Source organism: Coturnix japonica, chromosome 2 (genome assembly GCF_001577835.2).
Source record: "Coturnix japonica isolate 7356 chromosome 2, Coturnix japonica 2.1, whole genome shotgun sequence".
Classification (NCBI taxonomy): Eukaryota; Metazoa; Chordata; class Aves; order Galliformes; family Phasianidae; genus Coturnix; species Coturnix japonica.
The window spans coordinates 123,091,717-123,108,990 of NC_029517.1; the positions used below are offsets into that span (position 1 = coordinate 123,091,717).

Here is a 17,274-nt window from a genome sequence, read left to right on the forward strand (position 1 = left end):
TGAAGATCCTCCTCTTCCTTGCTAATAGATAGAGCTTTCCATATCCCTTTCAAGCACTCTTCTCCTCAAAACAGCCATCTAATGATTGTCTTTTATATATATTGGAGATCTATACACTATCTATACACCATAAAATGAGGCCAAGAAAACATTATAGGCATTGTGATACTTCTTTGGCATGCATGTACTATATATAATGGGCTATGGAAAAAAAAGATCAGATGTCAGATTTGACTTACAGAGGAGCTCTATACTAGAAGAGAACTGAAGTTTTACTACAATCATGGCATACCCCCAGAGAAGTAAAAGCTCAGTAATATGTGGCAATGGTTGGTAAAGAGACTGTTTAGTCAATACAAAACAATTAATTCTAAACACCAAGAAATCTGGAAATAAATAAGCCAAGGCAGACTGGAATTGGAAAAGAATTTATGTCAATCTTTCATTCTGAATATTTCCTAACGCTGGGCTTCTGATGAAGTACAACTGGAAGTCAAGCAACTGCAAGAATCTAAATAGTTTACTTGATCATAATGTTTTTATTTTGTTAAAAATGCATCTCTCTATCCTAAGAGTTCGTTTTCTCTTTCAGACTCATGTGGCAATAACTTTTTCTTTGTTATCACAATCCAGTTTTTACTGCAGTAAAAGCAATGAGGCTGCCCAAACACACATGGGACAAAACCCTCCATTATTTTTGTCTCTCATTGTTGACACTTAGACTAGACTACACCAACGTCAGGTTCAGGTCCAATCCCAACCATATGTGAATCTTCAACTGACTGCCCCCAAATAACCCTTATCTCCTGCCTTTTTGGGAGATATCCTGTACTTCTTACTATTCTCCTGGGATTCTGAGCTAACCTTCCTGCTACTGGAAACAGCACACAGCTGCTGTTCCTAGCCCTGGCAGTGTTGAATGGTGCTGGTGTGCTCAGCAAAGTTGGCACTGATGAGCTGCAGTTGGTTCCCAGTATCAGACCTTTGGGACCTCAGGGTAAAGCAGCCCTGACCCGGAGCCCAGTCACCAGTGAAAGCGAAGCAGTCAGCAGTCAGGTGTTGAAGATGTGAAATGTAAATCCTTCACATCACTGTTACACACATTACCCAACTGCTCTACAAACTAGAGATTAAATTAGAAAGAAAACTGATTTATGAGCATATTTGTCTAACTATAAGATAAATACCAAAAGTAACTGCCAATGTCTTTCTAGTTACCTAAAACACCTCTACTTAATGATCTGCATCCTGACTGTGGCTGGTTTCTCTGATAGAAGGGGAGAGGAGATCACACTATTCTTCACCAGGAACACAACAAACTCAGGCCACCATAAACGAGTTTACAATGAAAATTCAGAAGCTATCATTACAGAAGGGTACTAAAAATGAAACCCTTTCACTTCAGTTATATTAGCCAGCACTAAGAACCACAGGTTCCCTTCCTCCTCCCAGAAGAAGGAACAAAGACACAACTCAACTCCACATCTATTTTAGGTTTTGTTACGAAAAACACTAGTTTTCCATTGTATATATTTTTCCACTCAAGACGATGCCTGAGCTCACAAAACCCTATAGTGCCTCTGAACACAAACAGTCCTTTCTATGGCACATTCTTGCTCTCCTTCAAAGGTGAACAGCCGACCCCTAGACAACACATCTGCTGGGTGCAGGATGCTAACACCTGCTCAGCCTCTCTGCTGTCAGATGTCTGCCTTCTACTGTTCACAAGCTAGCATGACCTCAGAAGCCACAGAAATCCCCAAAGCTTTCCTCAGCAGCACATTCTTGAAAGCGTTACTCAAGATTAGGAAAACCGCTTCAGTAGTTACCAAAAGTAAACCGGCACCCTTAAACTAATAGATAGGGCTGTTTCTTTTAGATCTAAAGGGAAACCGTATGGAGCATAAAACAGCACAGGAGAGGTGAAGCAGCTAAGGAAACTGATCTCTGCAAGACTGATGGTGTTCAAGCCTAAAATAGGCTAGATTTTCCATAGTCGCATGCACACAGAGCAAAAGTTTAAGTAAATAGGAGACCTATAGGTGAGTCCCAAAGGTCAACTGACTCAGGCTCAGTGAGTTATTTCTTCATTATATCCTAGAGGTAAAAGGAACAAGCAAACTACTGTTTCAGAGTAGGAATGGTTTCTAACCACCGTTCATAACATAAGGATATAGAGATCCACAATTTACATCTGTTACTGTACCTGAGATTGGGCCCTCATCCCATTCTTCAGATCTCCTGAAGCGATTTGTTGTAAATCCCATGCAGACATTTACTCCAAAGGCAAAAGCAAATAAAGATATAACCTGCAAAAGCAAAACAGCAAAGTGATCAGATGGTGCAAATGCCCAGACTTCCAAGCCAAGAGTATTATGATTAAAAGGGCAGAGATGGTCCCTGTACATTCGAGCTCCCCAGCACAGCAGTTCCCATCACTGGCGCAGCAGCTGACAGAGTCACCGTTTTAGAGTAGCACAAACCAGAAGGGGTTTATGAATAAAACATCTCTTTCTGAAGCTGAAACGCTCCTTTTTGTAGGACCTTATTCAGGAGAGACGGGCTACTCCTCCTCTAAAAGCAAACACGCTCCTTTCCTCCCCTACCTGGTGGAAGTGGAAGCAGCCCTTCTTAGCCATACTAGAGGATTCTTGAAAAGCCCGTGCGGTACCGTCCCTTTTGCTTTATAGTGAGAGCAGAGCTCTGTTTGCTCCGGGAGTTCGGGCTATTAGCTACAAGTAATCCCACCTGGTGAGGTTGACAGGCTCGTGTGATTTGTCCAGGGGGTGATTTCATCATGTTTCACTCACAAATCGCAGCTCTGAGTGCAAGAAGCTCCAGGCATCATCCCTCGCTGCGCCCTCCCCCCAAACACACACACGCACACTTTTATGTGGTTTCCTCTGGCAAAGCAGGGCTTTCTTCTCTCGCTGCGGCCAATAGCTTTTCCTGCTCATTTTATTCTCCTCGCAAAAGTAACATGGCTAAAAGAGAAACCAAATGCGTCTCCATCTGGCTCAGAGAAGAAGCAGAAGAAGGGGGGGAAGCTCGCCCAGGCTGCGGAATGGAAATATCCCCACACCTCCTTCCAGTGCCACAAAGCGTGGGGCAGCAACCTGGGCTTCGCTCTCACTCTGCGCTGCCAGCCGGGTCGCAGTGTCCCCTGCCAGCGCAGGGTAGGCATTCAGCTCCCACACGCTGCAAGGCACAGAGAGATGGCAACACACACAGTTTTATCCAGAGGGCTGGAAACCACAGCCTTTCGGAAAGGAAGAGAAGTGGCACGTTCCCTCTGCCCCACATTTTCCCATTTTCTTCCCCAGCAGCAGAAAGCTAAGCTGTATGGAGAAGAGCTTCTATTTACAAAGCAGGCAATAATGCTGAGCAGAATTACAGTTGAAATTGGTTGTTTTAATACAGTTTACCGAGGCAAATTATTGACCAACGTAGTTTGCTACTTTTTTCTTTCTCTTTTTACTTTGTTTTTTTTTGGTCTGGTGAGAGCTCCTTTCATTAAGGTATTTACTAACAATGGCATTTAAAGGGACAGAATCAAGGCTGTTCAGCCTATGGACAGACTTAGCTCCAGTTGCAACCTTGTCATGTTGTATAGTGGCACTGAGAAATACACAACAAATTTCTTTAAACCATCTTGCAATATGAAACACACACATTTTTCAGCTTTGCTGAGAGGTACTTTTTAGCTGCTGCAGTATTTGTCCCTCTCCACAGCGTAGCTTTGCAGGGCAGAGGCTCCTCTTTGCTTCTTCCAACTCATCTGCCTAACACCCGTGGCTCAGAGCTGATGCTTTTTAACACAGTTTTTTAACAAAGAGTGGTTCCATTGGGCAGCTGCATCTTTGCACTGCAAGCTTCAGAGAAACATTTTTACCATGGCAAGACCTCAGTCTTAGCTATACCAGGACACTGTACTCCTGTGTGAAGTTAAGACTTTTCTAATGTTTGCTTCATCACCAGCTTGGCTGACGATGAAACAGGCAGCTGAAGTACAGGTTGCATAATCTGCTGAAGGCAGTCTTTCTCTAGCAAAAAAACAAAAACAAAAACAACAAAACAACCCACAGACCTATGTACAGAGGTCTAGAGAAGAGTAATAACCAAATTTTGCACTAGCTGTTCCTACAATGTTATTCACTCTTAGCCTCTGATATATCCTTGGTTAAACATCTTCACCAGCAAGTGCTAATAAGTACAGCAGTGCATGTCAGCAGCAGAAAGGAAACCAGACACCAAATTGCTCTACAGTGTCCCTTATCACAGCTGATGAAGTTCGTGATTTGACTAGCAAAGCATGAGAATTGGCAGATTGAGCTCTTTCAGCCTGGGATCCCCAGGCCACCAATTGCATTTTCAAATCCAGTTGTCAGTTTTGAGGCAACATATCCAGGCACAGTTTCAGAGATGCTAAGCCTGTGCAGTCTCTGCATGTCTTCCTAATGTGCAAGTGCTGAGCTCTTTTGAAAAAAAAAAAAAAAAAAAAGTTAAAAATGACCACCCAAAAAAACGAAACAAGAAATAAAACCAAATTATACAGCAGAATGGGTTTATCCAAATAAAAATATAGATATCATTTTATTTCATTCACGTAACATCTCCGGAGCATAAAAACTGCACAAGTTCATGTTAATGGAGGAGTTCATTTTAACTTTCCTGGTTCACACTATAAGTATGTTATATTAATTAACATCCTTTGTAATATCCTTTGAGAACTATAGATGACAGTGATCCTGAAACTACTAATATTTTTCTTATGTGTTATGTAAGACACATTTTCCAGTAGCTCTGAACTGACCACATCCTCAGATGCACAATAATCTTTTTGTAACAAGGATTCTGCCCGAAGCCACCCTGCAGATGCACAAGGAACCGATTAGCATAAACAAGGTTTAATTATTTTGTTCAGGGAAAATTTCACTGCTGGAAGCACTGGCAATTAACTTTTTAGCAATTAATTTCCTTTCTACTCATCAGAAAAAGAAAGAATTAATTAGAGATAAGATGTTCCTGACCCTTTGGTCTCGCAGTTGTTCAGTATGAATTTGGGGCTTAAATTTTAATTACATGAAAAAGGGATTTTAACAAGATCAACAGAATGTGAAATGCATTTTAATCAATTGTTGTGTATGAGTATGGGGATTTAGCATTTCTGTCTGCTTAATACACGTAATGGCACTATGTTTAACTCAGAATGTAAAACTTCCTACCAGCCACTAGGTGACACTTTAAATGAGAAATTCATATTATGACAGTTCCAGAGTTACTTTATCTCTGTTCCACAGAGTTACTATAAGAAGGGCAATATTTACTGTCGTGTATAAAATTGACGTTTTCTTGAACTGTTTTGTTTTGTGATTTTGTTTGTTTGTGTCTGGTTTTGTTCTTGGTTTCTGTTTTTTAATGAGAAAGGAAAGTGCAGAGAAATCAAGTACATTGACTGAGTCAGTAGCTGGGGATAAAGTGGGCTCTAAAAACCAAGCCTTTCTAGCTCCTTATCTCCATGGTGCACAGGTGGGAGCAATTAAATAATGAGGACCAGAGTGAAAGTTTCCAGTGTAGTTGATAGCTACACAAGTAGCAGAAATGTGGATTTGACCTCTCCCTCCATATACATCTTTTACATATAGTTATGGCCAAGGAAAAAAGGCTTGTCAGGTAGAAAGATTTCTAATCACAAAAGCTTTTGATAAGCTACAGAAACTCTGTTGCAGAATTCATGCAGTCTCCAAACTGAATGCACTCAGATACCCATACAGCAGAAGTAGGTGAGTCTCCAGCAACTGAAGCAAACATGACGGAGATGTGGGCACCTCACTGAAAACACCCCAACATTTTCAGCAAAGCCAACATGATGAAGGAACAAACCCAGCAGGGTCAGAGAACAGAAGGAAAGACAATAGAGAACATGGTGGCCTGCAACAAACAGCACCTCAGCAGAGACTAGCCTGGCAATCAGGCCACAGCCATATACAGAAACTGAACTGTATGCTCAGCAAGGGATAAACTTCAAATGGCTGAAAAGCTGAACTGGAAAACAAAGACATGCAAACCATTCATAACAGGTAGGTAAAGATAGAAGATGTTCATATGGATATGTGAAGGTGGAGGCAGGGTATAAGGGCACAAGAAGCTGTTAGGAGAAACAAGAATCAGACTGTCCCTTCTTTGGGTTGTTGAACATGTGGTGAGATTAACAGAAGCTTCTGCAAGGATCTTTTTTCCTTTTACATGGAAAAACTCCATTTTATCAAGGATGTGATCTCCATGGTAGAGGGCCGTGGTCCAAGAGTTGATGATGGGCTCCTCCACCACGTCTGCTGCTACCCTGTAAGACTGGAAGACACACAGGCCAGGTTGTGCTCATGAAACTGCCTGCTTATGAAGAGCCTGAAAACACCACCCAGCAGTGCCTGAGGGCTTAACGAATGCCTCATCAATTATCTGTCTGCTCATCACCATCCTGAAGGGAAAGGTATGCAAACCATGTGCTCAAGTGCAGTCAAGGAGCAGGCTGAGAAAGATCTTCTGGGCCAGAAAGATCCATAAGGAGGCAGCAGACCCTCAGGGAGGATCACAGATAAATTAAAGTCTTCAAAATAACAGTTCACTGCAGTCCAACCTGAGGCAAGATGTGCCTGAGGCACCTACAAGCCCATCAGCATTTCTGAGCACCCTATATGAGGCCCACAGGGAGTGCTGAAATCCAGACTGAGCATTACTGAGAAGGAGCAGCAAAGCACATACCATCCTCCTTACTTTGCCTTACTGGGTTAGTTACCAAATAAGGCCCTGCATGAAACACAGGTGTAACAGGGCCACACACCTGGCCTACACTGGGCCTACCTGCTGCCTACCCTGAGAGAAAAGAAAAGAGATCCATGCTCTGCTTCATCCTCGTTGGGATGAGGACTGAAACCCCGGTGGGTGGCCTAGTAAAATAAGGAGGGCATAATGCAGTACAAGGATAAACTCCCCCACACCATACACGACAGCTTCAGTGATTGACTGAGGGAGAGCTGTGAGTTTGGTGAGAACACTGCAGATCCTGAGGCTTCCTGGGATGCCCATGGCAAGACATTATGTCTAGTGCAACACACACACCTGACATCTGTGACTATACACAAGCAAAGCAAGGTTTGTGAGCAAAGACAGCAAAGTCAGATGAAAAACAGACAAGTGTAGAAAGCTGTGTGTACCTGAGAGCCTCCCTCCTTCTGGCAGTATGGCTCCCAACAGACCAGCTGGTCCAAAATTTGTTAACATGTCCCTGAGAATCACATAACATAAACACCAATCCAACATACATGCTTTCATCACCCTCAAAGATGCTAACATCTTCTGAATTCAGTTTCTGGGTAATATTATTATTAAGAATCAGAACAAGCACTTTACTTGTGAGTTCATCACAGCCAGTCTTGATGGCTTTACATGGTAGCAAACATCTGCCTGCACAATCACTGTTAATTTCTTGATCTTCATACAAAATGTACAATCTCTTCCATTCTGTGAAAACCACAGTCCTTTTGGAATAAAGAGTAAAAGCTAAAAGAGAAAATAAAAAAATAAAAAAAAAATAAAAAAAAAACAGAGCAAAGCTGGTAATGTTACTTAAAGATGTAAGGAAGATGGTTTTCTAGGCCTCAAACCATATCCTACTTTCTTTCTGTAACTTGTGTGAACATCCTTTACCATGTCTGACCCTTTTTCAGGAGAATATCAGGCTTGAACTGCCTGGATATATAGAATATCTTGTGAGGACTTCTACAATAATCCTGTAACAAAACCCTCCTACTTAAGCATATTTACCCTCAGCCCAAACTTCATTTTGGCGCTCTTTCCAAGCTCAAGGCTTGGTTATGATTAAAAAACTTCCAAGTGCTAATCATTTCCCTTCAAATAAAATGTGGATGTAATTAATACTGCACTGTTTACTTTCAGTTTGTTTTCTTTTCCAAACAAGAGTTTCTATTTCTTTGTTTCAAATCTATTTTTTAAAAAAGTTTTTGGCATTTGGATCAAGAAAAGCATTTTAATTGATATTTTTCTTCTTGTTAATCTAAAAGAGAGAGAGAAAAAAAAAGATATTTTCTAAACAGCAAAATTCTATTTGATTTCAGTTTAAAGAGATTTGTCACTGAGAATATTATTCTCAGCTTGCCTGTAGTTGGAGCTTTGGCCATCCATGCTCTCCAGCACCAATACATGTTCCGGAGAAAAAGCATAGCGAGATCAGGCTTGATTCCTCCTCAACCAACAGGGACATGTCCCCATTTGGGAACATTCTCCTTTTGTTTCTGCAGTTGCACAAGGAGGTATTTCAAGACTGAGGAACTGGCTGCTCTTACAGTGACCTGTAAGTGCCTGTACCTATGAAAGCTTTTTTGGCACGGTGAATGGATGTGTGAAGGTATGTAAAACTGCAGAGCTGCAGTCCTGTGACAGGCTGCGACAGAGCTGCAGTTAAACAAAAAATAGCTCTCACAGAAAAAACACTCACAAACACAGAACCATTCTGGATGGAATGCTTTGTCATGTAGTTGAAATAGCACAGTCTAAAGATATATGAACAAAACCAGCAGGTACAGTCCAAGTGTTAGGCACCTATCAGCAGTCATAGAATCATAGAATCATCATATGGTTTGAAAAGACCTCTAAGATCAAGGGAGACCTTATAGGTCTTTACAACTCCCTGAAAGGAGGTTGTGGCAAGGTTGGGGTCAGACTCTTTTCCTGTGTAACTATCAAAAGAACTAGAGGGAATGGCCATGAGTTGCGCCAGTGGAGGTTCAGGTTGGATGTTTGGAAAAATTTCTTCTCCAAAAGAGTGGTCAGGCACTGGGATGGGCTGTCCATTGGTGGAATCACCATATGGTGGAATCACCATAGCTGGAGGTGTTCAAGACACATTTAGATGTTGTACTAAGGGACATGGTTTAGTGCGGAAGCATTGGTGGTAGATAGATGGTTGGACTGGATGGTCTTGCAAGGCCTTTTCGAACCTTGGTGATTGTATGATGATTACATCATCTAAGTCCAGCTGCTGACCTATCCCCACTATACCACTAAACCATGTCACTAAGTACCACATCTACACATTTCTAAAACACCTCCAGGGACAGTGAGTTCACCACCTCCCCAGGCAGCCTGTTCCAATACCTCACCACTCTTTCTGAGAAGTTGTTTGTAATATTCAGCCCGAACCTCCCCTGGAGCAACTTACAGCCATTATCTCTCACCCTATCACTTTATGTGGGAGAAAAGGCCAACCCTCACCTCACCACAGCCTCCTTTCAGGCAGTTGTAGAGAATGATAAGGTCTCACCTGAGCCTTCTCCATAGTGAACAATCCCAGTTCTCTCAGCCACTCCCCATAAGACTCCAAACCCTTTACAGCATTTTTGCCCTTCTTCGATTAATCCCAGTAGACTGGCTGGCCATCACTTCAATTCCTTTCACTCCAACTGCCCCACCACACCTACCCAGGGCCACAGTGTGAGGTTTTGCAGTTGGATGAGTTTTGTGCTCAGACCTGGGAGCAGCATGTCTGCAATAGACAGCAGCAAGCTGCAAGCTGCTACTGCTTCTGAACGCTAACCTGGGTAATGTCAGTGTGCAGCATCCCTTGGCTGGGGACAGCACAGAGCAATTCATCTCTTCCCTCATACTTCTTTATGCTTCCTATCATGCATCTGCCACTGCCTGTTTTAACAGCAAAGCTCAAAAGCTTAAAACAATTGCATATTATTTTTAGGTCATTTTGGACAGATGGGTCATTTTCCAAGCATCACAAATTTTCCTAAGTTGAACTGTGTCATGCCAGCATTTTTTTCTCTCTCTCTGCTTACAGCTGAGTGCAAAGATGACAAATGTAGGAACAAAGGGAAAAACATCCTGTTGGAACAGTACTCCCTGTATTTTCAGGGTGAGAAAAGTATAAGCAGCGTTTCAACAACATAACAATGCAATCCATTGCTGTGCTATTTTTTTCAACCCGTATCATAATGTGTAACTGAATATATTCCAAGCTGTGCAGGAGTGCAGTATGAAAAAAAGAAGGAAAAAAAAAGCCATGAAGGAAAGTGCTAGAAAGCAAAAGTATGCAACACTGTGCTCGCATAGTTTTGCTTAAGGATTATCAGCCTTTTCTTGTTGTTGTTGTTGTTGTTAATTCTTTTCACATTTATTTAGCATAAAGCTTTGGAGAGGAGCAGAGTCCTTTTTTTATGGATTAAACAAGGTGACTGCAGTGAAACCACAGCCACTTTATTAACAAATTTCTTCGATATTTTTAAGTGGATAATCTCAAAGATTTAGGTTTTGTTTCCCTAATTCATTTTTTTCCATCAAACTGAACAAGATTTTCAGAAATAATCTGTTCCTCTGTTTAATGATTATTGACTGTTGTACAATAAAAGAAGCTCTGCTTTGCTCAGCCCTCACAGCAAAGAGATGCATGTCTCCTCCCCACCCCACTAAATCCCTTTTCCACAGCAGACACCAGTAAAGTCAGCTTGAAATTGTACTTGTTGAAGCTTCTCAGAGCAGAGACAGATGTTCCTGGGCATTCATATGGAGTTTGCAAAACAGCTGGGGCTGTTTAATTTTGTATTCTTTCTCTGTTCATTGCTGCCCCTTCTCCAAGATGCTGCAACATAACACCTTTGAAAGCAATGCCTGTTCTAATGCAATGTAAAATGGGTGAAATAGAGTAAAATTGAGTGAAATAGAGCTCTGGTGAAGAGCCATTTTTCCAGCTTTTTCAGCTTTTCTTTCCATCTTTGCCAGCTGGAGGAAAGGCCTGCTGTCCTTGCTCATGTCTGCAAGCTCAACGTTTATTCTTTTTGAGTGAAGAGTCACCCACACCAGTTGCTTCTCCCTGTCCCTTCTGCACTGCTCTGCAACAACCAAAGGAGTTTTACTACTCAGCTAATCTTCCCTCCAACTTAGTATTGAGGAATACTATGATTAAATCACCTTAGATGTATAAAATGAAAAGCAAACAATGCTTTGCTTTGTTGGCTAAAGGAGCAGGGATGAGCAGAGGAACCTGACAGGGAGCAGAAATACCTCTAGGTGACATTGCTGATGTCATAAAAGGAGGATCCCTATCCCTGGGGCAAACCTGGATCCCTTTGCATTATGACAAGAGCAGGAGCACGTACTTGCTTCCTCTATAGTAGCTTAAGTCACAACAGCTGTTCTGCAAATGAGTATCAGACCAAACTTCATGTTCATAGCCCTGTTTGTAGGCAACCCGATCCTGCTGAAACATCTGCTTGATTCTGTCGATGTTTTCAGAAGATATAGGGCAAAAAGAATTAAACAAGGAAAACTGCTTGTTACAGGGTCAGGACAGAGGGCACAGGGCAGAGGTGTGGGAGGACTTTGGAGAGGCAGCAGCTTCAGCGAATAAGCAAGACTTAATGCTGCCAACAATATCTGGAGGCACCCAATATCCCAGCACAGTCAGAGCTATATCCCAACATCTCTGAAGAAATTCTGGGCTGGCTGGCAGAGAATCACAGAATCAGAGTGGCTTGGGTTGGAAGGACCTCAAAGAACATCTACTTTCCAACTGATGTGATGCAAAGGAAGAAAAGCTGACCTTGAATTTGGGGGTGAAAAGAGACAGTATGTTAGGAGGACAGATCTTTGGAGGGGATATTTCCTTCTTGTTTTCTGTTCTGGGGGACTACAGTGGATAAAACCATCCCTGTGAGCTCCCTTTTATTGTTAATGTTCTTTTTCTGTTGTGCACTAGTGTACATGTCTGATATAGGCTAAAGGACATAACAATTAGAGCTTATTCAGATGCACTGAATTTATTTGGGGAAGCACAAGTGACCTGAATAATGAATCCTTTTGGACACGTTTCCTTTAACAGAAGGTCTTAGAATGTGGCATCAAGCAATTCTCTGGTACAATCCCATCGTTTACAAAGAATGTCCAAAAAATGCAGTTACCCTGAGCACAGAAAGGAATCCTATTGTTTCGGATATCTAAAAGGCACGTAAGGACTTCTTACATTTATGCTGAATGAAGGGCTATCAGCTCCAAAGGAATTTCACCCAACTTCATAGCAGTGATCCCTTTCCTCTGCCCTACCCTAAGCACAACCTTGTCTTGAGTTTGCCTGTTGTCTTCTCTGCTACCTTAGCTCCGTGGGCAGCAGCTTGTAAAGAAAGGAAAGCAAGGACTTACAGATGATTCAAGCTCAGTTATTTACAACACATTATTGCATGAGGACTCTTTATCTTCATCCCAGAAAGCATTTTCAAGCTATTGCATTCATCAGTGTCACGTTCACCAGGCACATGGAGCCAGTACAACTGAAAAGGCTTTTCCCAGGAAAGAATACGCAGCAGGTGTAAGCAGCCATTCTGCAGATATTAAATTCTACTTTAAAATCATCCTATTCTCTTTGCCTTTTTCACTGCTATTTGTCAGGAGTGCTGATTGTTCCTGCTGCACCAAAACCTTGTCTTGCCTGGAGGATACGCACATAAATAGGGCAGTTTAGAGCAATCCTGGCAGAAATGAGCTGTTGGAATCTAGTCACTGAATACACAGGGCTGGGATGAGGTGTCCATAGGCCGTATTCCTCCCCTCTGCTTTGTTATGCTGCATGCAAAGCGCTCTGGGAGGCGTTCAGATCCTGTCCCAGGTTTGCAAGGGGCTCTCTGGAAAACCTGGAGCGACTGGCAAAAGAATGAGCTAGTGGATGAGCTTGTGTGTAAACAGCCTCTCCATGGGCTACCTCTGGCCAAAGTGCAAGCAGCACAGCCCAGCAGTGTAGGAAGCACACCCTGGCCTTGTCCTACATTTGTCTGACTCTGGCAGGTGCCAATACAAAGCCAGAAACTGGCAGTATGCCTGCATGCACCAAGTGTTTTTATCCAGGATAGATTATATATCCCGAGTTCTTTGAGCACTAGAGAGATGAGAGGAAGGGCCTCAGATGAAGGTACTGTTTAAGAACAAGCAGCAGTTTCTGTCTTCCCTGTCTGCTGCAGGGCCTCTGTGAGGAGAGGCAGGGGCTGTCCCACGTAGGATGTGGCTGCAGGCCAGTTCCAGGCCCTATCGCAGGGCATGGCTGGGCCCTGCAGCCAAGCTGGTGACGCCTTGGGAAAAACAGATTTCAGAAAGGACAACAAATATTGCACAGGCACTGAGGAGTGAGAAAAGATGTGGAACAGCCCTGCAGACACCGCAAAGGAATGGGGGTGCAGCAGGCACTGGAGCAGGGATTCCCCTACGGCCCAAGGAAGAAACCCACATTGGAGCACGTTCATTCACCCTGTCCTTACCTCAACCCGCAGGCTTTTCCATCCTATTATCTTCCCCTGTTCTCTTGAGGAATGAGAGAGATACTGCAGCCTGGTGGGTCCCGGGCAGACAGCCAAGCCAACCCACCACAGCTTCCTCTTAAAAAACGTTCACACAATAGTATGAAATCAGATAAACAAGAGAGAAATCCTGCAGATTTCAGAAGTACTTTACAATAGAAAGAGTGGAAGGAAGGCATAAAGTTTCCTACAGAAATGGAAAGAGAGTGACTGGACAGGAACTGTATTGAGGAGGCAACAGGAGACACAATTTCTCTCCAGTTGCGTAAGTGAGGAAGATCCATCTGCAATACAAGAACAGCTCTTTTTGGCTCGTACAGAACCAGAACACAGGAACTGAGCATACTTGCTATTTCATCCAACTATTCTTGTACTGATCTGAATTATTCCTGTATATTCAGTATCTGAAACATCTAAGGATTTCTTCATTTCTGGAAGCAAAATCAGTGTCTTGAAATATGAAGACATCTAGGATGAAAGATCATTGACTATGGATCTTCCTGTTGGAATTCAAATAGTACACAAGTGCAAACTAATTCTCCAGTTCCAGCAGGGCCCACACGTAATTATGTATTTGTATTTCTTTGTGTACTGAAGTGACAGTGACCCTGTCATCCGTTACTCAAAGTGAATGGAGCACACACACAATTTCATGGATTTTGAGACAATGAAAGCCTGTGAGATCTGACATCCCATGAACACAGCCACCATTTCACAGAGCGATGAGCCCAGATGGGCTGGTGCTGTGCTAGGAGCACTGAACCCTCACCCAGAGAGGTGCAGTGGGGGGTCAAGTACACCTCCATCTTCACAAGCAAATGAAAATGAGTTTGCGTTTCTTGTGTGTCAGCAGTAACGCGTGTTGCTCCTTTAAGTGACTGTTACTTTGGTGAAGCACCATGAGGGAGCACTCAAAATGGAAATTCAGACAAGGTGGTGCTAGAGCCAGCAATGCCAGGAGTGGTCTCATGTCACCACCCCTCACTGATCCCTCAGAACTACTCAATACCTCCACTTCAGATCGATGTGGAAAGGATTACAAGTAGCACCCCTGGGCTAAGGCTGCTATGTGAGCATTGCTAGTAGCAGCTACAACTTTCAAGAATGATGCTAACCTGTCTTTATCTGGCATTCAAACTCAGCTAGCATCCTTTATGAGTAACTGGGAACCTTCTCTGCTGCAATGACAGCAATGACATAAACTCATAGTTTAAGCACTGTTTTGCACCCTCTAAAACGAGGCAAGATTCAAAGAGGAGTAGTCATGTTTTCTTAACATGCTATACAGGTCCGCCTGCTAGGAGGAAGCATTTCTGCAGCCATGCACTTCAAAAGAAGCTCCTTCTTGATATAAAAATGCCCATAATAATCCCTAAACAATTCAGCAGGTCACTCGTAGGCAACTTGGAGCAGAGTCAGCCTTTTTTGTTTTCTTTTAAGTATACAGAGCCCCAGCTGCCCCCACTGCCTCTCCCTACCCAGTGCTTACAGATGCTGAAGGGAAGCTTGCAGACACAGAAGTAATTAGAGGAAATCACAGTTAAAATCTAAGCAAACCAGAAGCCAAAGAGACTTAGAAGGGGGATCCAATGATTATTACTTCAGGATCAAACTAATAAAAATCATTACAATTCCAACCATACTGAGCACTGCAAGGCATGCACGGCTTTGTTAATTCCTTATCAGCTTGCACCTCCAATCAGCACTTTGCATCTTTGGCATGGGGAGTTAGGAAAAACAAACACAAATATTGTAATTCTGCAATGATTAAAGAAATTCTGCATTTCTTTCAGGAAAGCAAGGATTAGGTAGAGGTGCTTGTAATGGGAGCCTTATTTAAAACAGCTTGCCTTTACACCCAACAGATGGTGAAGAATTTAATACAAATCAAATGCCAGGTGATGTGGAGCTAAACTGATCATCGCTTGTTGAAGTGACGTTAATATTGCAGGAGGTCAGTACAAACAAAACAGACGTTTCTTCGCTTGTGTCTGTAGCGGGTGCCAATTTTAACACTGCTATAAGGTAATAAGATGTGAAAGGCAGTTTATATTTGGAAGGTTAAGAGAGAAGGATATCTACATAAAGCAGAACAAGCTGTAAGAGATCTACTATCATTTTTTAAATATACTTACTGCTCTGTGCATTAAATAACATGTTCTACTTTAATTATGACTCAGAGCACTTCCATTATCACCTCTAAAAGCACATCGAAAGGACTTTCAGCTTGCCAAGTCCCAGTCCGAGCTGCGCTTGGCAGGAATACACTCACACCGCTTCACAGCCTGACTTTGCTTGTAATTATGTTTACTTCAGCCTACTTCCACAAGCCAGAAAAACACGGGGCAGAACGGGAGGGAGGGAGGATGTGCCTACCGTACCAGCGGGTCTTTTTTCTCCATGGCTGAGGTTTGACGAGGAAACTTCCCTTCGCCCCGGTCCCTGCAGCGGCTGCCCTGGCCCCGGGCCGGCTGCTGGGAGCTGCCCGGCCGCCTTGGGCTGGGAGCTGGAGTCAGGGTGCCAGCTGCCCCGCAGGACAATGGCTCCATTGGGACAGAGCTTGGGGACAAAGGCGCTGCTTTCAGGATTGATTTTATATGCACACATGTGACCTTTGCCTGAAATGACTCTATGGAAAGCGTCCCTGTCCCGAAGATCTGCTTTCAAATGCAGCGGACTGATGTTCTTGCTTAATCTGTTCTTTTTTTTTTTTTTTTCTTTTGGCCACGAATGCCTCAGGAGAGGTCATGTGCAGATAACAAGGTGGTGTTGAGCCCTTTCTAATCATTTAATAGTGCTATTCAGTAATGGATAGGGTTATTTTTTACACTTTCAAAGTCTTTCACCAGAATTTGCTAGCTGGGGTGCTTTTATCTGCACTCAGGAATTTAACTACAAATCTGGAGAGCCCGAACTTCTAATCTGATGCCCTGAGCCACTTCCAAACGCGGGCCAGCTTCACTAGAGCTCATGTAGTATTAAATGTGTGCATCCAGATAAGAACGTGAGAACCTTTCATTTTTTAATGAATCTGTATAATTAATCTGTAGGATACTTCTTTGAAAATGAATTCCTGGATCATAAATTTAAAGTGATTTTTAAAGTTTTGACATTTCATACTTGGTGGGATATAAAATGGAAGCTGTCAGTATTTAGCACACATGAAATCTAGATATCACCGTAGCTGGAGATAGGGGCACGAAGGAGTTTGTCACTGTGATACAGTGATGCTGCAAATGCTGCAGCTGTAGCTGCTCAAAGGCAGCTCCCTTGGAGGGCTTCTTTATTTCATTAGAGAGTTAGATAACATTTTCCATTCTAAGACCTTGATTTTTGCTGTTAGTTGCTCTGAGAGAATGGCCGTTTTACTTTATTACTTTTCATTGTCTATTTTTGTGCTGGAAACATGGATTTCTTTAATCTATTTTTAAGTTAATTAAAAATATGCCAACCATTTTTTTCAGAGTAAAGCAAAAGGTGAGTACTTTGCTGTACTGATATTATATACATTTTTCTGTCCTTTCCATGAACAAATAACATTATTATATACCTTGGAAGCAACAGATTGGATTTGGGGCATCAGGGAAGAATAGCCTTTTTAAAGTGAATGCGTTCATCCATCCCTACCAAATTCCAGCTGGATTTGGTCAAGTCATAAATCTTGAAGAGATCTTTGTGTATGCTCAGCACTGTGTGCAACTTGCTCACACTTAACCACTGAGCTCTCTGGAAGTCAATTATTCTGGTTGGCTTTGAGTCCCTTACAGCCAGGGATGCACTGCAAAGTTTATGTCAAGGGAAAGGACTTGTAACAGACACACAGCTGAATCCAGGAGTGGGTCACCCACTGCCAGCAAAGCTTCAGATTGAGTTGCCCACATCTTCCCTATAAAAAACGTGTGCTTGTTCG

General features: G+C 42.7%; 1 protein-coding gene across 6 annotated transcripts in view; it reads right to left on the bottom strand.

The window, feature by feature from the left end:
- ENPP2 (ectonucleotide pyrophosphatase/phosphodiesterase 2) overlaps nt 1–15,928 on the bottom strand; it is a 66,731-nt gene extending 50,803 nt beyond the window's left edge. For 2 of the 6 annotated variants that reach the window (XM_015856205.1, XM_015856204.1), the window contains exons 1-2: nt 2,607–2,801; nt 2,207–2,309 (exon numbers count right to left, since the gene is read on the bottom strand). In XM_015856205.1, coding sequence (XP_015711691.1) covers nt 2,207–2,309; nt 2,607–2,639 — 136 coding nt within the window. In that variant the 5' untranslated portion in view covers nt 2,640–2,801. Of the gene's footprint in view, nt 1–2,206; nt 2,310–2,406; nt 2,492–2,606; nt 3,048–15,745 lie in introns of those variants that run through there. The other 4 variants (XM_015856200.1, XM_015856203.1, XM_015856201.2 and 1 more) reach the window with 4 other exon arrangements.
- Nucleotides 15,929–17,274: the final 1,346 nt, after the last annotated feature.